The sequence below is a fragment of the Phyllopteryx taeniolatus genome, chromosome 18, assembly GCF_024500385.1.
Source record: "Phyllopteryx taeniolatus isolate TA_2022b chromosome 18, UOR_Ptae_1.2, whole genome shotgun sequence".
Lineage (NCBI taxonomy): Eukaryota > Metazoa > Chordata > Actinopteri > Syngnathiformes > Syngnathidae > Phyllopteryx > Phyllopteryx taeniolatus.
The window spans coordinates 8,220,292-8,241,819 of record NC_084519.1 but is presented as its reverse complement, the minus strand read 5'-3'; the positions used below and the strand labels follow the sequence as shown (position 1 = coordinate 8,241,819).

General features: G+C 43.1%; 3 protein-coding genes and 1 long non-coding RNA gene across 6 annotated transcripts; 2 read left to right on the top strand and 2 right to left on the bottom strand.

The window, feature by feature from the left end:
• Positions 1 to 1,060: 1,060 nt before the first annotated feature.
• LOC133468356 (spermatogenesis-associated protein 45-like) lies at positions 1,061 to 4,768 on the bottom strand. Of its 2 annotated transcripts, XM_061754173.1 has the most exons (3): positions 3,143 to 4,768; positions 1,801 to 2,050; positions 1,061 to 1,393 (listed from the first exon to the last, which is right to left on the bottom strand). In XM_061754173.1, exons 1-3 carry the CDS (start codon positions 3,194 to 3,196, stop codon positions 1,335 to 1,337), a joined length of 363 nt encoding a protein of 120 aa, XP_061610157.1. In that variant the 5' UTR covers positions 3,197 to 4,768; the 3' UTR covers positions 1,061 to 1,334. The 2 variants fall into 2 exon arrangements, with proteins under 2 accessions (XP_061610157.1, XP_061610156.1); XM_061754172.1 differs by lacking the exon at positions 3,143 to 4,768 and having other exon boundaries at positions 1,801 to 2,987.
• Positions 4,745 to 14,923, top strand: flvcr1 (FLVCR choline and heme transporter 1). The gene is made up of 10 exons (XM_061754169.1): positions 4,745 to 5,512; positions 6,262 to 6,406; positions 6,753 to 6,893; positions 6,996 to 7,063; positions 8,011 to 8,114; positions 8,405 to 8,512; positions 9,508 to 9,613; positions 10,316 to 10,430; positions 10,524 to 10,591; positions 12,200 to 14,923. Exons 1-10 carry the CDS (start codon positions 4,874 to 4,876, stop codon positions 12,275 to 12,277), a joined length of 1,572 nt encoding a protein of 523 aa, XP_061610153.1. The 5' UTR covers positions 4,745 to 4,873; the 3' UTR covers positions 12,278 to 14,923.
• On the bottom strand, positions 7,642 to 17,629 carry LOC133468358 (uncharacterized). Its single transcript, XR_009785468.1, has 2 exons — positions 17,489 to 17,629; positions 7,642 to 8,126 (listed from the first exon to the last, which is right to left on the bottom strand). It is a non-coding gene; the product is annotated as an uncharacterized LOC133468358 (long non-coding RNA).
• LOC133468355 (uncharacterized) lies at positions 15,577 to 19,780 on the top strand. 2 transcript variants are annotated; one of them, XM_061754170.1, is made up of 3 exons: positions 15,577 to 15,787; positions 17,520 to 17,813; positions 18,313 to 19,780. In XM_061754170.1, the coding sequence occupies exons 1-3, from the start codon at positions 15,643 to 15,645 to the stop codon at positions 18,486 to 18,488; spliced, it is 615 nt and encodes a 204-aa protein (XP_061610154.1). In that variant the 5' UTR covers positions 15,577 to 15,642; the 3' UTR covers positions 18,489 to 19,780. The 2 variants fall into 2 exon arrangements, with proteins under 2 accessions (XP_061610154.1, XP_061610155.1); XM_061754171.1 differs by lacking the exon at positions 15,577 to 15,787 and adding an exon at positions 16,088 to 16,211.
• Positions 19,781 to 21,528: the final 1,748 nt, after the last annotated feature.

Sequence of the window (21,528 nt, the reverse complement as noted above, 5' to 3'; positions counted from 1 at the left end):
CAAGTGCTCGACGCAACGGTTCCGAGACTCGAGCAACTCCAGAAAAATGTCTATTTTTTTTGTTATGTTGTTTTTACTAAAGTATAACGGATATTCCTTTAAAAAAAACAAAAAAAAAGATCAAGCTTGTTGTCCTGATTCACATTAACATCATCACTGAGTCTTCAGATCCTGACATACTTGGTCTTTGTACAATGCTTAGAATTTGCCAAGTGTGAAATTGATAATTCAAGCTTTTGTTGCGACAGGGACAAAAGGGGGATTCCAATGGCGGAGAAGAACGCAGGCACTTTGGAGATTTGCTTGTGAGGCCCTGGAGGGGACGAAAGGCGAGTTTGTTTTTCGTTGAGGCAATATTTCATTTGACATGAAAGAAGAAGCGCGTCTTGCTGTGTCTCATTGTGAGAACCGCGAAATACGCGTACAGAAAACTCACCTTTCACCTCAGTTACCTCTCGTGTCTTGGATTGTCTATTGTTTCAAACCACAGGTGGCTAAAGTACTTACACCCAGTGCTCAAGTAGAAGCACAGATACTAGTGTTAAAAAAAAGACTGGTAAAAGTCCAAGTACTGATTTCACTCCTTCACTTAAGTATGATTACAAAAGTAGACTGAATAGTACTTAAATGAGCAAAAGCTTGAGATACAAGAACTGTATGGTGGCAGTCAACTCAACTCATTTCAATAACAAGCAGCAGTTTGGCAGGTAGAACGATTCTTCACAAAAAAGAGGCTTCAAGCTGTCATGCCACTCCAGTTGATGTTTACTGCCATACTAAGCCTAAAACAAAGATAATTACATATTGTCTATTTAAAACAACCACATGGCTTTGACATAGAAAATGTCCGCTTAGCATAATGCTTACACATAATGTGGAACGCTACAGACGGGCTAACCAATAGCATTGGCAGTCAGTCGCTGTGTTATTATACTTTAAGCAACAGATATTTGAACACAAAAAAACAACGGCAAACTTGTTTTGAATGTCATTGTCATTTTCTGTCAGCGAACTAGTGAGGAGAAGCGGCTCAGAAAAAAATGGATGGATGGACATTCTTTTGCAAAATTTTATTGTAAGGCCATATCGCTCAGCCCTAGTTTCACATAAGAAAAATGGACATGTACACCGCAAACAGAACATATCAGCCATGTGACTGAGCAGAGTAATCAGATTACAATTGTTAAAACACACACATACAGTATACACACATACGGAGCGAGAGGAGGAATGTGGATTAGTGTAATGTTGTTATAAAGGATCAGCATAGCAGCGGCATGTGGAAGCGGAGAAAATTAACGCTGCCACGCTGAGGAAGGTTTGTGTGCCAGAGGTCAGCGGGCGCCGTTCCGATGCAAAGAGTCACCGCTGCCCCATGGCAGCTGGGAATCATCTGGAGGAGACCATGTGATTAACCGTTAGAAACAAAAAGTCCTGCAGATTTGTTATTTTGCTAACCTTAGTAACTTTTCACAGTGGAAACACAAAATAATGTTTATTGTAACTTCCACTGCAGGAACTTTACCCCAAAACTACGAACTTTATCTTTGGACCTGAGGAACTATTTTCACAGTTAGCAGTAAAAATATAAAATAAATAAACTAACTAGCCAAGGGCAGATTGATCCAATTGGATTGTAGGAATATCAATTGATACATCGATATATGTAATGAAGGAATCGTGACACCCCTAATAGATAGATAGATAGATAGATAGATAGATAGATAGATAGATAGATAGATAGATAGATAGATAGATAGATAGATAGATAGATAGATAGATAGATAGTGTGGCACTCACAGCTTTCTTCAAAATGGCGTCTCTCTGGGAGGCGGTCGGGCCGCGGTGGCTGCCCCCTACCGGGCGCCCCCCGTTGCGGCCCACCGGTCATGGCGGCGAGGAGCGCCGGGCTGGACCTCAGGTGCGCACTGTAGTGTTTCCTTTCGACTCTTTCCCAAGCGCAGCGGGCGTTCGACTCCACCCGACACCAAGTCTCCCGGTGCCGGTTGATGTCCTGAAGCGTCATGTTGCGCTTGTTTGTTTGGGGAAGCTGCCGGCCCAGATGGTGCGTATGTGAGAGAGAGATGCACGGGTTGCCATGGCAGCAAGAAACATGAGGAGCTACTTTAGAAACAATTGCCCACTCTGCCAAAAGAAAGGAAGAGTTAGAACTAGATGTGTCAAACCTACAGCCCGCGGGCCAGATGCGGCTCATCAGGCTGTCCAATCCAGCCCATGGGTATTGAGAACACATTAACTGCAATTTCTCAATAAAAGTAACTTCCCCACTATACAAGAACTTGAGTGTCTTCCTTTCCATCAGCGGTTCACCGCATTTACGACATGCAGTTAGCTAGCTAGCTAAGGCTAAACCACAAAAATACATCTTCCCTTCGGGTAGTCTGCTGCCATGGCCACTTAAGAGCGCCTCATTGTCAGCTGTGAATGCATGCACGTCACAGAGAGAAAGGCAGCAGAACGAGAAAGGTGATTTATTTCTTTGTTTTTAACTCCAAATTGACAGCCAGTGTGTGGAGCGGGCTGGCATGGGCTCTTTAGAGCGCCTTGTTATATAAATATTCCAGCCACCAGAGGCTTTAAGCGATTACATGTTCACGGCTCAAACATGTAGTTATGTGTAGGCATATGAGAGATGCTAGATGAAGTAGCGTCAAGCGGGATGTGGTTTCACGATATTGAAGCCTTTTTTTAATCATTCAAATTGGGCAGGATTGTGAACATTACACTTGTCTGTGGTGTGTCAAATGTATTTATTGTCACTTTACAGGGACTCTAAGGATCATGTATACGTAAAAAAAGTTTTTGGGGGGATCTTAAGAATCCAAAAAAAAGCACTTATTTTCCCATTATATGAAAACAAAAAACTATTCCCGGAAGTTGATGCAAAGTCATGCTGGGGAAGACGTTTCAAACCATTTTTGCTGCCACGAGAAAAATCAAATCCCAGAAGGGAAAAACCAAAGCCTGTTTTGAATTGCTTTTTGTATTAAAATTGGGAGGGGGGGGGGGGGGGTGGATCGATGAAAATTGGCTTTATGTGGGGGGGGGGAAAATCTGAGAGTTAGCACCCATCCCTGCTGCCGACTAAACCTTCCAAATGTCAACATTTCTGAAGACTTACGTTTTCTGTCATGTGTCGGACCGCAAAGCTCCTAAGGCCTGGTCGAGGCTTCATGAGTGCAGGGGGTCTCAAAGGATTCCTTCCGCACGGGCCAGTCCTGACTCCAGGCTTTTCTCAGCCTGTGGGCGGAGTCTGCTCCAAGATGATTAGCATTAGCGCATTAGAGCTAATGATGGCGGCATTTAATTGACATTGTCATTGTACAATATGAGTCCTCATTTCTGCACAAGACGATATAATGATTTATTAAATGTCTCCATTGTGTGATTCCAGTTGCATTCACTGACTAAATGTGTACAGGAAAGTAGAGGATGTACACTGACTGGCCACTTTATTTAGTCCACAATAGGGGTGTGCGATATGGCCTTCAAATATACAGTGGTGGCTTAAGATACGAGTGACCCAATGTATGAAGTTTTCGAGGTATGAGCCGTTGTTTTTTCGTTTTGACTTGCCAGCCAAAATTTGAGATATGAATTTGTCCAAAAAGAGGCTTCAAGCTGTTTATTTACTGTTAAACTAAACAGAAAACAAAGAGGATGAGACGTGTATAAACAACCACGCAAGTCTGCTAGCTTAATGCTAACACATAATGGGAAACCTTATGGACAGGCCACCTAATATGTTGTGGTGTAATAACACCTTAAGCGCCATATTTTTAAATACACACAATGCAGCAACACATGTAGACAGCGAATATAACAATACTCTATCGGTCATAGGCTACTATATAATAAATCAGCTAAGGACGTGACTTCACTGTCGACGTGCAGTTGTGAAAGCCAGTTCTGCTTTGTAATAGAGGTTTCACTTTATCTTCTTTTTAAGTGTGAAATGATCCCAAACTTAGGACATACTCTGTGTCCGCAGTCACAAAAAAATCCAGGATGTAAAATTAGATACGTACGATTTAAAAATCAGCGTTGGAGTGAGAGTGCAAAAAGTGAACCGTGATATGGTGAAGGACGCTGAAATATTAAACGAGTTAATCTCTTTATAAAAGAAGAATCCGCTTTATGCGGAATGTCACGTGACCAAACCTGGAAAACACGTTAGTGGAGTTCCTGTGTTATAACGAGCATAACTACAGGTTGATGATGGTTGGATGGTTTAAAGCCAAACTAAAATTTCGTTGTTTTTTTTGTTTTTGTTTGTTTTTGGCTGGTGTTTTCCAATAAAAGTTAAATACGATACATTTACATAATTTATTTATATGCATTAGTTGATATATGTAAACATGAACAAAGCCTAAACAACGGATATTGTCATCTTGACGACATGTTCGAAACAACAGACGGTTGCTCCTGAACCGGAAGGAAGTGCTTCGTCCTGTTTTGCCCTATGCGGAAGTCGGTCGCGCATACAACCCCTGTTCGATTAAATAATGAAATATTTTTTTTACAATTTGATGACATTTATTTCTGTCTAGAACAATTCGTGCTAAAGTATATCAAATACACATTGTAATGTCAGTTTAGTCATCAAGTCGGCTGTGTGTGCGCGCGTCTCGTCATCACGTCAGCGGTCGGTAACCGCTGCTGCTCCCCTATTGGCTGAGGCGGCGTGGGGCCATCCTCCCCCCACCACTAAGGAGAAAGGCGGACCTCCTCTACCGAGGAGCGGGCTGCTGCTCACGCGTGGGACCGCTCTGGCGAGTAACCATGTCGCTTCTTCCTGTTCGTCTTCTTCTTCCGGCCCAATAAAAAGAAAGAAAGAGAGAAACACGGTGCAATGGTGGCGGCGGAGCTGGTGCAGGAGCATCTCCGCGGCGAGGATGCCGCCTCGCCACCTGGCCGCATCAAGTTGGAGGACGAGGCGGCGAGCCTCGGATGCGCAACCGGTGAGGGCAAGGAGTCGGCGGCGGACGAAGGCGATGCGATGCTGCCGGACGGAGGAGAAAAAGAGCCGATGAAGGAGATGCAGCACTTGGAGACCAAGCTGTACTGGCACCGCTTCTTGGTTCTGGCCGTGTTCAGCCTCTATTCGCTCGTCAACGCCTTCCAGTGGATCCAGTACGGCATCTTGGCCAACGTGTTCACGCACTTCTACGGGGTGGACAACGACAAGGTGGACTGGCTGTCCATCGTCTACATGCTGGCCTACGTGCCGCTCATCTTCCCGGCCACCTGGCTCCTGGACCGCCGCGGGTTGCGCCTCACCGCGCTGCTCGGCTCCGGCCTCAACTGCGCAGGCGCCTGGCTCAAGTGCGCCAGCGTGGGCCGGGAGCTGTACGTCGTCACCATGGCGGCGCAGACGGTGTGCGCCGTGGCGCAGATCTTCATCCTCGGGCTGCCATCGCGCGTCGCCTCCGTGTGGTTCGGACCCAAGGAGGTGTCCACCGCCTGCGCCACCGCCGTGCTGGGGAACCAGGTGAGGAGGGCGAGGCACCGGCTCACGTTAACTCATTCCCTACTCTCCAATCACTTTTCACATGGATTTTCATAGAGTGGACCTGTATAGTTCCGAAAATGTCCACAGAAAATCCCTTTGTAGTGATTAGGGAGACACTAGATAAGGATTTTTTTTAGTGCTCTTTTGGGACTCAAATACAGCGGCGCTTCACAATCAGAATCAGAAATACGAATTCAATTTGTTGCATTGGCACGCTTGTATAACTCAAAACACTTTCTACCCATAGAAATGAATGGAAATATAATTCATCTGTGCCGGCCCCGCCACAAAAATAACAGATAAGGAAAATAGCACTCTATAATATCGCAGTTCTGAGGTCACAGGTTCAAATCCGGACTCGCCTGTGTGGAGTTTGCATGTGCCCCCCGAGTCTGCGTGGGTTTCCTCCCACATCCCCCAAAAATTGCATGCTGGGTTAATAGAAGATGGTTAAATTGTCCGTAGGTGTGAATGTGAGTGCGAATTTGTTAATATGTGCTCCGCAACTGGCGGGCGACCAGTTCAGGGTTGTACCCCGCCTCTCACCCAAAGTGAGCTGGGATAGGCGCCAAGTGAGGATAAGCGATTCAGAGAATGGAGAATGAAAACTACCAGGGCCTTTTTTGTTTGTTTGTGTGTGGTCGTATGAAACAAAAGACATTGTCACGTCGACGTCTGTGTGAAACTGTCACTGTGTATGTGCGTGTTTGTGGTTTGGTGTTCATCAGTTGGGCGTGGCCATCGGGTTCCTGTTGCCGCCGGTCTTGGTTCCCAACACGCCCGACGACGCGGCGCTGACGGCCCACAACATCAGCGTCATGTTCTACGGCACTGCCGCCTTTTCCACTGTACTCTTTGTCTTGACCATCATAGGTGCCTGCAACACACGCACACACACTGAAACCCCTTTTTGTTATAAGTCGATATAAGAGGGAGACCTGCTGTTCTGGTTATACCTGTCTTGACATTTAAAATGAGGTCACAGCCTGACAGTACAGTACTGCGTGTGACAGACGTACAGTAAAAGGCCACTGTTACAATCCGTTTACATCAATGAGCGGAGGTTTTCTCTGGGTTCTCTGGCTTCATTCCCAATTACAAAAACCTGCATGGAAGACAAACCAATTATTTGATTGGATGAATTAATAAAAATACATCCAAATGAATACTAGCCTTTTGACATAAACACTAATAATGTGCTTTTTTTTGTGCGGCGCAGTCATGAAGGACCGGCCGCCGCTCCCGCCCAGCCAGGCCCAGGCCGTCCTGCCCGACGGACCCTCTGAGGACTACTCCTACCGGCGCTCCATGGTCAACTTGATGAAGAACAAACCCTTCATCCTGCTGCTCATCAGCTACGGTAAGCACCAGCAATAGAGAGACTGGGATAGTTACTCATGTGGGCTCCATGTTGCTGACCCCTGTCCTAACGTCACCCTTTTCTATCTTTACGATTCTGCAGGCATAACGACAGGCGCTTTCTACTCGGTGTCGACCATCCTCAACCAGATGATCATGACATGCTATAAGGTAACAGGTAACCATTATGTGTACTCTGGAGCAGTGATTCTCAACCAGTGTGCCGGGGCACATTAGTGTGCCGTGAGCGCTCTTCAGGTGTGCCCTGGGAAATTATACAATTTTACTTAATTGCTCCAAAAAATATTTATTTACAAGAAATAATGTATATTTGTTCATCTATTTATACCAGTGAGGCATAGTAACAGACAGAACAAATAAATGCTCTTCTATTAGATGGCAGGAAGTACATACAGTAATTAATGTATCCACTTTTTGTGACATTTTTGTTTGTTGGTGTGCCGTCAGATTTTTCAATTGTAAAATATGTTCCTTGGCTCCATAAAGGTTGGAAATCACTGCTCGAGAGATCTGTATCTATAGATATAGATACACAATAACAGTAGATATACATACTGTATGTATATGTGATATGTACAGTGTAAAATAGTACGCATCATGTCTTTCTGGTCCCATGTATTTTCAATCATGCTCATTAAACTCCCAAAACCAGTTTGTAGTAGTACTTGGGTGATAATTATGCAGTATGATAATTATAGTCTGTCAAGTGTACTTTGCACGTGTACAAATTGACATTACAGGAAAGTATTTATTGCAACATGAGACACGTCCTAAACACACCCAGGAACCGTGACAATCTGCGATAAAGAGCTGGTACTAAAACTCTTCAAACTCATGTAAATTTAACAAAACAGAATAATAGGCATAATATGAGGTTGAGAAGTCAATTTGGTATTCTTTTTTTTTGTCATGCAGTATTATACACTTTATTGAAACTATTAAAATTGAAGGCCTTCATGACATGAGATTATTGTTGCTGTTATCGGACTTTCCTGCTGCTCACGGCAACGGACATTCTCACGCACCCACACGTGAAGACACAAACACACTTAAAGCAAACATTTAACAACAACACGTTTATTTTGTCTGTTGGTCAGAATGAAGAGTTGAACGCGGGGAGGATCGGGCTGATGTTGGTGGTGGCTGGCATGGTGGGCTCCATTCTCTGTGGCCTGTGGCTGGATCACACCAAGACCTACAAGTGGGTCTGAGGCTGGACCGGATCAATGGCATTTCCATTCATTGTTTTGAGACACAAATGTTTTGAGTTACAAACGTGGTCACAGAACGAATTGAACTCATATCTCAAGGCTCCATTGCATAGTGATTCGAATGACTGAATGATTCCGAACGCAGTCGCTGTGTTCGGAATCATTCCCGACTCCCGAATCACTCCAACAGGACTTTTAGTGGACTTTTTAGGAACTATCTAGGTCCACTACATAAAAATCCCAGTGAATGATGGCGGTTGTGTTCTTCTGCCCCCCACAGGATGACAACACTGTTGGTAAACTGCCTGACGTTTGTGAGCATGGTGATCTTCACCTTCACGCTGGACCTGAACATCTACGTGGTCTTCTTCACGGGAGGCCTGCTCGGGTAACAACAAACATCTTTGCATCCCCAAAATACACCTGCATGTGTTACTGCGCCTTTTGCGTTCAGACATCCGTTGTTTAAAGGTTTATAACTGTGGCGATATCGACTCTAGTTTTGTTAGCCCGTCTATGGCGTTTTGCATTGTGTGTCAGTATCAAGCTAGCGGACTTTTCCGTAAGGCAAATTTATATGGTTTGTATAATTCTCTTTGTTTCATGCATAGTTTTACTGTAACTTTAACTGGGAGGATAGATACTTTTAGTTTTTGAGATGAAAGTGTTGTTCAGCCGTTTTTTTGCGTTGATTTGCAAGCAAACATTTGAGCGCTATATGGTGGCAGTGAAATCAACTTGACTCACTTCACAACAAGCAACAGTTCGGTAGATAGTAAACATCCATCCATCCATCCATTTTCTGAGCCGCTTTCTGAGGGTTGCGGGCGTGCTGGAGCCTATCCCAGCTACCTTCGGGCAGGAGGTGGGGTACACCCTGAACTGGTCGCCAGCCAATCGCAGGGCACAGATAAACAAACAACCATCCGCACGCACATTCACACCTACGGGCAATTTGGAGTCATCAATTAACCTAGCATGCATGATTTTGGGATGTGGGAGGAAACCGGAGAAAACCCACGCAGGCACGGGGAGAACATGCAAACTCCACACAGGCGGGGTCGGGATTTGAACCCCGGTCCTCAGAACTGTGAGGCAGACGCTCTAACCAGTCGCACACCGTGCCGAGATAGTAAACAATTCTTTAAAAAAAAAAGTGAGATATTTGAACACAAACAGTACAGCAACACATGTAGACAGACATGCCAATACTCACAGACATATATTCTTTATCCTCTTCGAAAAATGACATTATTACTACTGCTTACTGAGCAGTTGTAACCGTCTCTATATACTGTACATGATTTTTTGGGTTGAGTTTAAAATTCCCGTTTATATCCTTTGTCCCGTTGAAGTCTATCATGTTCTCTGTGTGGGTTGCAGCTTCTTCATGACGGGATATCTGCCTGTGGGCTTCGAGTTTGGAGTGGAGATCACCTACCCGGAGCCGGAGGGAACGTCGTCCGGACTCCTCAACACTGCGGCGCAGGTTCTTCTTCATGTTCACAGCAACCTTGTCCATGGTGGATATAACAACTCTACACACCCCTGTTCAAATGTCACATTGATGGCGTGAAAACTTTTGAAATTATTTATCTTGGTCTCATGTTTTTATATCACAAACAACTGGCATTTGAACAGGGGTGTGTAGACGTTTTTGTACCTAGCATGCGTGTATTTATGTGTGTCGATGTGTGCATTTATATGTGCGTCCGTGTGGGTGTCTGTATGTAATATGTGTGTATGAGAGTGTCTGTGTGTATGAGTGTATTTACTCGATGTGTGTGTGTTCTGTGTATTTTGTATGCATTTGTGTGTGTGTGTGCGTGTAATCACATGTGTAAGGTTGTTCGTGTATTTGTCTGTATGTTTGTTTGTTTGTGTGTTTGTGTTAGTGTGTACCAACACACTGACTCATTATGGCGTGATGTGTGTGTGTCTGAGTTTTTGTGTATAATGTAATAATGACTAATTATTCTGATTTATTGTGTGTGTGTGTGTGTGTGTGTGTATATATATATATATATATATATATATATATATATATATATATGTGTGTGTGTGTGTGTGTGTGTGTGTGCGTGTGTTTGTGTGTGTTGTGTGGTAGCATGTAATAATGTTGTTGTTATATGCTAAGACATGCTAACTGACTGATCATCGTGATTAATTGTGTGTATTTGTGTGTGGGCAGATATTTGGGATCCTTTTCACGCTGATTCAGGGAAAAATGACGTCAGATTACAAAAAGCCACTGCCAGGAAATCTCTTCCTCTGCGCATGGATCTTCTTGGGAGTAGTGCTCACCGGTACTCTGTCTGTGTGTGTGTGTGTGTGTGTGTGTGTGTGTGTGTGTGTGTGTGTCACTCATAAGACTGTCCCGCGTCCCTGTGTCGTTCCAGGCTTCATCAAGTCCGAACTGAAGCGACACAACGTCAACATCGGGGTGAACGTGAAAGATCGACAGGCGGTAAGCACCCCGAGGCGAAATCATTCGCCTTTGGGACGCCGTTGTGCACTGGTGCTTTTTGCTATGCCCAATATGTGCAGCTGCACAACACGTTCCAAAAAACAAACAAACAAACAAACAAACAAAAAGCTATGTGAAATGGTTGATGACATGTCATGATGCTAATAGAGTGGAATTTGCGCCCCCTTGTGGAGACGAAGTGAGAGATCATCGAGGTCAAGAATGGTTAACATCTTTGTTGTGCGAAGTTCTCTGTATTTGGGGGAGGAGCTAAGCTCATCTCATTGTTGGTAGAAAGTGACTGAGAGAGCGTCATGGTCGCATGTGTATGTTCTCGCTTTGTGTCGAGTTAGGCCTGGTACACACATATACGGAGTAGGTTTTTTTTCTTCTTAACTCTGTGACAGACCCCATACACGAGGATCAAAAAATCAGGCATATAACTGGAACAGTTGTGGTCGTTCTCTGTGTGGTGTGCCCCAATAATCTCGACACAGAACACCACACACATTTCACCGCCGATCTCGGAACAGGTCCTCCGCAGCAGAAATCTTGCGCTATCACACATGATATAAACGAAATCGAAGAAGAAGAAACACTTCCGAGTATGCGCAAGTGTTTGCCGAGTGTTTCCGAAATTTGCCGGAAACGCGACCGTTGTAAAATGGCAATGACGACTCAAAAAGACTTGCTTTGGAAAATACTTCTTGCCATCTGGGGAAGCCACTTTTATACAAAAAAAAGACATCGGGTAAGACATGTTTGCTTTTATTGACGGTCATTTTTGTGTTCGTGTGTTAGGGCGCTTCTTGATTGGCTACATTCTGTTCCACGTCACAATTCACGGTGTCATGACTTGATAGTCGGCTTTCTCCACACACGAGTGTTTTTGGTTGTAAATATTGAACGCATTCAATAGTTATAGTTTCGGACCCTGTAATCAGGGCGAGTCCACACTTAACACACATCAGACCATTCAGATATTTTGCCGAGTGCTGAATTAAAAACGCAATAGAGCTGCAACTCACGATTATTTTAATAATGGATTAATCAGATTTTTTTAAATTGTTTAAAAAGTTGTTGACTAATTTGATAATGAATCAGTTGTAGATTAAATAATTCATTGTTGAATGTCTAAAACTTGGACTAGGACTTGTTCTTTGTGGACAAACGACAATTTCGAGTTGCTGTTGCAGGCATGGTAGTGGGCAGGTCTTTTCAAAGTTTAACGGTAAAAAAAAAAAAAAAAAAAAAATGTGGTGTGGGGGGCGGGGGGGGGGGGGGGGGGGGGCACCGTCGTGTCTGTGTGAACATTCCGGCTGCTGCGTTACCCGGCAAGCAAACGCTACACTCGTTTGTTTGTGTCTCTTTTGTTTCTCCTTTGGCTCTGGAATGACGGCGAAGGTCACTCAGTCCTCCTCTTTAGGTGGAGAGCCTCTCGCCTCTCCCTCTTCAGACAAAGACCGCCATTTAATCTATTTCTACGCTCTCGTCCTGCTGTCTCACCACTCAGTCAATGAATCAATCAATTGGTCCTTGGATTAAAAGGTCAATTTTCCATAATATGGCCACAATTTTAAAACGAGACATCTTCTTTCTATCTTTTAGCTTCCCACAGAGTGTCCCGCAGCGAAGAAGATCAACCTGGAACCCTCTCTCAGCTTCGCGAGGGAAACGTCACTGTAGCCAGGACGTCCGAATGTCCCGCAAGACCCGAAGGTGGCCTTGGAATTCTTTGTTGTTACTTTGTCGAAGCCGGACGGACGGACGTGGACGGACGGTTAGTGTGTGTCCACGCCAGCGCTGACATTTCCTGAGTTTACTTGAATGTATCACTTCCCTCGGTCGTTTCAATGGAGGACACGCGGCAAAAGTGAGGGAAGCGCCGGACTGATAAAGTCTCGGGGCATATTAAGAATAAACGTATGGAACGCCATTTGAGCATTTATTCCATATCGTTGATATCTAGCTTAAGGTTCATGTACTAGTACGCTCTTTGTCCTCTTGAGAAAAATAATTCAGCGCACTGGTAGAACAAGTGTCTCTTTCAAATAGGGCTGCAACTAACAATTATTTTAATAATCGATTAATTTTGAGTATTTTTATGGCTTAATCGATGGCTCGGATAAAAAAAACGTTTTATTTTCCATGGCTTTGTTTAAAAACAGGACATTATTTCAAATCGGGAGTGCAGAAAATGCACAAGCATAAATTGATAGTACTTCAGTTCCTGGTTTGGTCTGTAACATGTCAGAAAATCTTTGCTTTCTAAAGTAAAAGCAGATGTTTACAAATGTCTTATTTTGATTCAACACAAAGAAAATCTGTCTGATATCATGGAGGACTACAGAAATCTGAGAATATTTACTGTTACTGTTAAGCAAGGTCTCGAAATGATTAATCGATGATCAGAATATTTGTCTCTTAATTTGATAAGCGATTAGTTGTCGATTAATCGATTAATTGTTGCACCTCTGCTTTCAAGTAAAGTTTATTCTATTTTTGTCTTCCACGACTGTATGACACACTATTAGAAGGACTTTGGCTTCTAGTCGAACAATTATATGTTACTAGTGCACACTAGTTGATGAATAATACCTACAACTCCCACGCACATTGTGTTGCTTCATAATGCAAAATCAATTTTGAGACAAATACTCATTTAGTTGATGGGATAACTGGTAGAATAATCAATTCCAAAAATATTCGATAGTCCCAGTCACTGGTAGTACTTGAAGCACGCAGTTGTCAACTAGTGCACTGTTTTGCCTCACTAGTATCCTGCTGTTGTCCTACTAGTATGCCAAAGTTGTTCAAATAGTGTACTAGTACATGGACCTTAAGCTGGATATCAAAGTGTATTAAAGCCGTTTGAGAATTAATTTGATATCAAAGATTTCTAAACCGTTTGAGCATTTATGCGATTACATTTCATATTCAGTTTAAGATTGTACTAGTAGGCCCAAAGTGCTACTTGTAGTGGAAAAAAACAGGACTTGTAAAACACAGTCATTCTACTAGTGCGTTGAATTGTCTTTTGAGTCAGGACAGAGTGGGTACTAGTACATGGGCCTCACTCCCAACCCTCCCAGTTAACATGGATATTTGACTTCTAAAGCAGCCAATGGCAGTGAATGTGTTAAAATGGATAGCAAGGATATGGCCATAAATGCTCAAGCGGCTTTCTGGACACTCAAAGTCAATGTGCACAACTACACGCACAACGTTTTATATTTAGGTGCATGCTGTGTGTGTGTGTTGTGTGTGAGTGAGTGAGTGAGTGAGTGAGTGAGTGAGTGAGAGAGAAAGAGACTGTTGGAGAGCGCCTCTTTGTGGTTGCATAAAGTACAGCATGATGCCGTCATGCAACGGTTTGTCTCATTTCATTTTTGCTTATACTGTATGCAGTTTCTTCCTTTTGTACTTTAAAAAAATTGCTGAACACAAACAACTTGAAAACCATTTTTATTTTTATAATGAATAGTTTGATGTCATTTTTTTGTTAGAAATATGTACATTTTTTGTACATTGATGTTCAGGCTCTTTTTTTTTTTTTTTTTTTTTTTCTTTCCAAAATGAAATAAATAGTCAATAGATGAATCAAATGAAATCTGAAATAATTCTATTGAACCTATTCCTTTATTTCATGACCCATTTATTTATTTCATAAAGAGATCTATGTTCATTAGAATTATTGTTGTAGTTTTTTTTTCATTTTAATGAATTAAGTTCATTTAAATGAAATTTCACATTTTAGTGATTTATATTCTTTATATATTGATTTAATTTTGGCATTGAGTAGAAAGTATGCAAGCAGAACTTAATAGTCATGTTACATTAGGTTTATTCAAGTTATTTTCTTCGCTAGTCAAAGCATTTATTATTTTGTAGTTTTTTTTGTTCATGAGAATTAGAAAACATTGAAATTTTTGTAACACATAAGATGTTTAGATCTGTCTGTCTGAATTGACTTCACAGAATAGTTGTTCCATGTGTGAAATTGACATAGTTTGCGTTCTTTTTAAAAAGAAAAATCAACTAGTGCACTGCAGCACACAAAGAATCCAAGTTATCGACGAGTAATTAACCAATTAATATATGACTACTTGTTTATTGACCACTACGTCATCCGTTAAACTGGTAGAAGTCGCCGGATCGAGAATGACTTGCAGATGTTGTTAAAAGTTTCAAGTGTCCATTTTGTTGCCTGTCAACACTGCTGTGGGGAATCGCAATGTGCTTCCCAAATACTGCAATTATGACCTTTTATTGACATGACTGCTAGTAGTACAACTATGAAACATTTCTGTCATTAAACTACAATCAACTTCATGGTGAACGTTTTTTTTGTTGTTGTCACCTTTCCTGTCCGTCATGCTTCACTTTCCTGTCTGTCGAAAGTCAACCATCAATTATTTCGAAACCTTTTCCACCATAAATGTGACCTATAATCTGTACAACTCATTTGAAAGAAAATAGGAAATATTTTTGAGAAGGGACTTAAAAATAAGTGAGATAATTTAGTTGCACAAGTGTGCACACCTTTCTTCACATAGATTAGACATGGCTGTGTTCAAAAGTAAACAATCACATTCCAATTTATGTTAAACGGCAGTCAGCACACGCCTCCCATGATTTAAAGGGCCTCTGATTCGCACCCCCCAAAATGTAAACAACTTTTGTAAATGATTTTATCGTATCTTTTCATGTGACAACACTGAAGAAATTACAATTTGCTGTCACGATAAGTAATTAGTGTACAGCTTGTTTAACTGTAAATGTATTGCCCCTTTAACATAAAATGCAAATCACAGTCATTCGTGTCTAAATGTGGGGGAAAAAAGGAATTGTTGCTTTACGTACATACATTGCACGTGAAGAAGATGTTATATTTCTCCAAATACGACTTCTTTCTTCACTTCCCCTTTGAACATGATTGTGTTGCAATAAACAAGACTGAAGAGCTGCAGCTCAGCCAAGCCGCTTTTGAAATAAGTATCCCATAAAAGGCTGAACTTGAGTAATGCAAATCGCACACTGTGTGCGTATGGATGGAGAGCGCGACTTTATTTGTTCTTTTGTTTGTTTTAACAAGTAATCGCAAAGATGAAATAATGACATGGACCAAAAGCTCAACTTGCTCACTGAAGATGATCGCACAGAAATTTAGTTGGATTTTTCTGCTTCATTTTGAAGGTAATCGACTTTCTGATTCAACTGTAGTATAATGATTTCTTTTTGTTGTTGTTGTTTTGTTTTGTAAGTTGTTTAAATGTTTGCTAACACTTTCACATCTTTGATGCTCTGCTCACGCAACATCACAGGGACAACGAGATGAATATCCATTAACATTGTTAGCAATATTTGCAGCATTAGCTCAAAGCCTCACAAATCGCCATACGTGCTTCTACAGGCGGTTTGCGGTGGAAAATTAGGCAAAAGCGGGACGCTTACGCCCCACCTGGCGAACAATAACAATGCATGCATCGCATACGGGGAAAATTGTCAGCAGCGCGCTTAGCAGCCTGTGTTTTACGATGACAAAAAGACCGACAGATGACGGACACTCGTTTGAGTGGTGCGCGTCAGGAGTCATACACAAGTCAAGTTGTTCCTTCAGGTATTAGTGACCCGACGTATGAGTTTTTCGAGATAAGCGCAGTCGTACGGCTGATTTTTTGCCCCGCTTTGACTTGCGAGCAAAAACGGGCGCTGTACTGTGGCGGTGAACTCATCTCACTTGACAAACAAGCAGCAGTTAATTCGAAAAATAAAATTCATGCTGTTTAGTGCCTTTCACAGTTGAAGTTTACTGTCGAACTAAACATTCAAACAAAGAGAATTCAACATTGTGTATTTAAAACAACCACATAGCTTTGCCTCGCGACAGTCCGTTTAGCTAGCAGTGCAATTCGCCATAGACGGGCTAATGAATAGCATTTATGTAGTAGTGTGATAATGCTTAATGAAAAATAAATTTTAACATAAACAGTGCACCAATATATAAACAGACAATATGACAACACTAATATATTCATATATTCTTTATCCTCAACGAAAAATGACAAATAGTACTGCGGATTACTGAGTCACTTACAGTGAGCACATGGAGCCAAAATGGATTAACCATGATGCACAATTATGTCATTACTGTATGTTTTTAAAGTACAATATTATGCAGTGCTATTTTTCTAATAAGAAAAAACATGAACATTTTTTTTTGGGGGGGGAGGTTGGAACAGCTGAATGGCATTTTGATTCATTTCAGTGGAAAAAGACGGTTTTACATACAAGCGATCTGAGTTATGAGCATGGTCCATGACGAAGTAAACCCGCATGTCAAGACACTACCGTAGAAGGGACAGCAATGATGTAATTCATGTGGTTGTAGATAACGTGCATTTGTGTCTGTATTTTCTCTTGACAGAAATGGCCCGACTCTGTTCTGTGGGTAGTAAAATCCATTTTTCAACGTGTTATTAATGTGTGGGATAAAATTTAGCTCTGAGTCCACGATAACACCAAGTTCTTAACTTTGTCTGATGAACTAAAATATATATATATATATATATATATATATACATATATTTCTCTCGCTGGGCTCCAACTAAAATATCCTCTGGACAACCAGGTGGAACTGTAGGAAATTCATTTCATTTCCAAAAATACCGTTAAAAAAGGGTATCAATTGGGATGTGGCTATCAGAAAAAATGGAAATGTAAGTATCATTAGTATCAACGCCACAATCCAACCCATGACATCCAGACAAGGAGTCCTCACCCATGGTGACATAAAATTATCTGCCGGTGAGCTGAGATAATATTGCTAACTATTGCTAACGGCATTAACTAAATTAGCAGAGCTATTATTATGACATTGATCAGTGTGTACCTTACCTTACTGTTTTCCCTCTGTGGTGTCTTGCAGTCATTAGCGGCCAGCACACGTACGTCTTTGCCAGGGCCGGGGATGTGGCCATTCTGCCCTGCAAGCGGTCCTCCTGCTCTGGCTTGGGCTGGTCGTACAGTCCGGGCCGGAGCTCTTTTGTACGCGAGGTGGAGAACGGCCGAGTGCTGACCACCTCAGCCAGAAGTCAACGCCTCAGCCTGAAGGACGACTGCTCGCTGCTCGTTGGTCAGGTGGAGGCAGATGATTCTGGTTTCTTTACATGTGTACAAAAGGGACAGCCAGAACTCAACGTTTTCCTGACGGTGATGACATGTGAGTCGTCTAATAGGACATTTCATCATAATGTCACACGTGTTTCCGGGTGGCAAAAGCCCAAGCGTTCTCTAAGAGAATAAGAGAAGAAGAAGAAGAAGAATTGCACTATTAGTAAGCAAACTGTTCTACGTCATTCTATTCTCCAAAGGCAGAGTGATGAGAAAACAGGGGAAATGGCTTAATTTATAATTTTAGCTTTCTTCTCTACCGCTGTAGTTAGAATATGTGAAGTGTCAGTTGAAAAGATGAAGTTACGTGAAGTAAATTGCTTTAAAGGGAGACAGAAGGCCGGGCACAATTTACATTTCAACAGGTAAATTCAATATTCACAATCCAGACGTAGTTAAGATGATCACTGAGTGACTGGCTAATTAATGGACTTTTCTGTTGCTTGGATTAATGGCACAGACATGCTCTTTTGATGCTCAAATGATTTGGTGCGCTCGACTTCAAAAATTGTTCTCCCTTGTCTCACCGGTCGCCTTCTTCCCTGCAGTGACATCATCGTCTCCTCGGGATTCTGATTCAACGGGAGAGGGTCACGTGATCCTGAAGTGTTCCTTGGCCTGCTGGCCAGGTATGAGGTGTTCTTGCAGGCAGGGGAGGCTCCGCTGGATGGACGAGGAAGGCCAGGAGCTTTACCCGGAAGGCACCCAGCAGAAGACTGCATGACCTTTTTCAAAGTACTTCCTGTTTACCGTAACAGGAATTACGCGTGCCAATACGTGCACAGAGATGACGTGAAGGTCCAGGCCCATTACACAGCTGTCTTCAAAGAGGTCAACACAAGAGGTCCTGGAGGTCCGCCGCCCGGTCGCACCCGGCTCATCAATATCATTCGGGTGGCCGTCGCCGTCTCGTTGGTGATCGTCTTCGTTTTGGCCGTCGTCCACATCAAGACGAAGTTGAGAAGAAACACAGCCCAGGATACGACTAGATCGTGAGGCACAGCTCCCGTATACAGAGGGAAGAGGCCGAGTTTTACAACACTTCTTAGACAGTGGAGTGTTCAAGAGCGTTAATAGATTTGTTCTCAGGCTATACACTTTAAATTGCGCAGTGGCGGGGAGTGGCGTGTGCGCAGTGTGTGATCGCAGAGGGCGACACTCCCCGCTCCCCGTGGACGAATGGATTTACCATGTGCAGTTGACGCTCACTTAGTATTTGGACCAGTTTTGAACGGTAACATTTTTCCATCAGCACCCCCTGCACCTGATAATGACTTTGCCCAACATGGTGCCCCCCTTATATTGATGATTATTCTCTTTAATTCTTATTCCACAAACGCAATATTCATCAGAATAGCGTGTTTTGACCAGTGATTAGCGCATACAATGAATTCTTGCTTTGGAAATTTTGGGGTTTAGTTCTCCTTTAATGGTCATGTTAAACATTACCTACTTGTTTTCTTTTTAAAATGTATTTCGATATTAATCAACACATTGATGATTTTTACTTTTTTTTTCAGAAGCAGAGATTTTAATTTCTGTCCCTCAGCCAATGTTTTGCTTTGATTTACGAGCAAACGTTTGAGATACGAGTACGGTGGCAGTAAACTCAACTCTATTCACGTTACAATAAGCAGCAGTTTGGCGGACATGCATCTTCTTCTTTTCCTTTCGTCTTGTCCCGTTAGGGGTCGCCACAGCGCGTCATCCTTTTCCATGAGAGCCTATCTCCTGCATCCTCCTCTCGAACACCAACTGCCATCATGTCTTCCCTCACGACATCCATCAACCTTCTCTTTGGTCTTCCTCTAGCTCTCTTGCCTGGCAGCTCCATCCTCATCATCCTTCTACCAATATACTCACTCTCTCTCCTCTGGACGTGTCCAAACCATTGAAGTCTGCTCTCTCTAACTTTGTCTCCAAAACATCGAACCTTGGCTGTCCCTCTGATGAGCTCATTTCTAATTTTATCCAACCTGGTCACTCCGAGAGCGAACCTCAACATCTTCATTTCCGCCACCTCCAGCTCTGCTTCCTGTTTTCTCTTCAGTGCCACTGTCTCTAATCCATACATCATGGCTGGCCTCACCACTGTTTTATAAACTTTGCCCTTCATCCTAGCAGAGACTCTTCTGTCACATAACACACCTGACACCTTCCTCCACCCGTTCCAACCTGCTTGGACCCGTTTCTTCACTTCCTGACCACACTCACCATTGCTCTGGACGGTTGACCCCAAGTATTTAAAGTCCTCTACCCTTGCCATCTCTTCTCCCTGTAGCCTCATTCTTCCCCCACCACCCCTCTCATTCATGCACATATATTCTGTTTTACTTCGGCTAATCTTCGTTCCTCTTCTTTCCAGTGCATGCCTCCATCTTTCTAACTGTTCCTCCAGCTGCTCCCTGCTTTCACTGCAGATCACAATGTCATCTGCAAACATCATGGTCCACGGGGATTCCAGTCTAACCTCATCTGTCAGCCTATCCATCACCACTGCAAAAAGGAAGGGGCTCAGGGCTGATCCCTGATGCAGTCCCACGTCCACCTTCAATTCTTCTGTCACACCGACAGCACACCTCACCGCTGTTCTGCTGCCCTCGTACATGTCCTGTATTATTCTAACATACTTCTCTGCCACTCCAGACTTCCGCATGCAGTACCACAGTTCCTCTCTGGGTACTCTGTCATAGGCTTTCTCGAGATCTACAAAGACACAATGTAGCTCCTTCTGACCTTCTCTGTACTTTTCCATCAACATCCTCAAGGCAAATAATGCATCTGTGGTACTCTTTCTAGGCATGAAACCATACTGTTGCTCGCAAATACTCACTTCTGTCCTGAGTCTAGCCTCCACTACTCTTTCCCATAACTTCATTGTGTGGCTCATCAACTTTATTCCTCTATAGTTGCCACAGCTCTGCACATCACCTTTGTTCTTAAAAATGGGCACCAGTACACTTTTCCTCCATTCCTCAGGCATCTTCTCACGCACTAGAATTCTATTGACAAGCTGGTCAAAAACTCCACAGCCACCTCTCCTAGATGCTTCCATACCTCCACAGGAATGTCATCAGGACCAACTGCCTTTCCATTTTTCATTCTCTTTAATGCCTTTCTAACTTCCCCCTTACTAATCATTGCCACTTCCCGGTCCACCACACTTGCCTCTTCTACTCTCCCTTCTCTATCATTTTCCTCATTCATCAACTCCTCGAAGTATTCTTTCCATCTACCTAGCACACTGCTGGCACCAGTCAACATATTTCCATCTCTATCCTTAATCACCCTAACCTGCTGCACATCCTTCCCATCTCTATCCCTCTGTCTGGCCAGCCTGTATAGATCCTTTTCTCCTTCTTTAGTGTCCAACCTGCCATACATGTCATCATATGCCTCTTGTTTGGCCTTTGCCACCTCTACCTTTGCCCTGTGTCGCATCTCAATGTATTCCTTTCGCCTCTCCTCGGTCCTCTCAGTGTCCCACTTCTTCTTAGCTAACCGTTTTCCTTGTATGATTTCCTGTACTGTGAGGTTCCACCACCAAGTCTCCTTCTCTCCTTTCCTGCCAGAAGATACACCAAGTACTCTCCTGCCTGCTTCTCTGATCACCTTGGCTGCAGTGGTCCAGTCTTCTGGAAGCTCTTCCCGTCCACCGAGAGCCTGTATCACCTCTTCCCGAAAAGCTGCACAACACTCGTCCTGTCTCAGCTTCCACCACATGGTTCTCTTCTCTGCCTTTGTCTTCCTAATTTTCCTCCCCA

Excerpts from the sequence above, each read along its gene's own strand:
- LOC133468355 (XM_061754170.1), top strand. The coding sequence starts at position 15,643 with ATGGAGAGCGCGACTTTATTTGTTCTTTTGTTTGTTTTAACAAGTAAT. Across the intron at positions 15,788-17,519 it reads TTTTCTGCTTCATTTTGAAG|TCATTAGCGGCCAGCACACG; the intron begins GTAATCGACTTT and ends GGTGTCTTGCAG. Across the intron at positions 17,814-18,312 it reads TTTCCTGACGGTGATGACAT|TGACATCATCGTCTCCTCGG; the intron begins GTGAGTCGTCTA and ends TCTTCCCTGCAG.
- LOC133468356 (XM_061754172.1), bottom strand. The coding sequence starts at position 2,320 with ATGGAAAGGAAGACACTCAAGTTCTTGTATAGTGGGGAAGTTACTTTT. Across the intron at positions 1,394-1,800 it reads ACGCCATTTTGAAGAAAGCT|ATGATTCCCAGCTGCCATGG; the intron begins GTGAGTGCCACA and ends GGTCTCCTCCAG.
- flvcr1 (XM_061754169.1), top strand. The coding sequence starts at position 4,874 with ATGGTGGCGGCGGAGCTGGTGCAGGAGCATCTCCGCGGCGAGGATGCC. Across the intron at positions 5,513-6,261 it reads CCGCCGTGCTGGGGAACCAG|TTGGGCGTGGCCATCGGGTT; the intron begins GTGAGGAGGGCG and ends GGTGTTCATCAG. Across the intron at positions 7,064-8,010 it reads TGATCATGACATGCTATAAG|AATGAAGAGTTGAACGCGGG; the intron begins GTAACAGGTAAC and ends TCTGTTGGTCAG.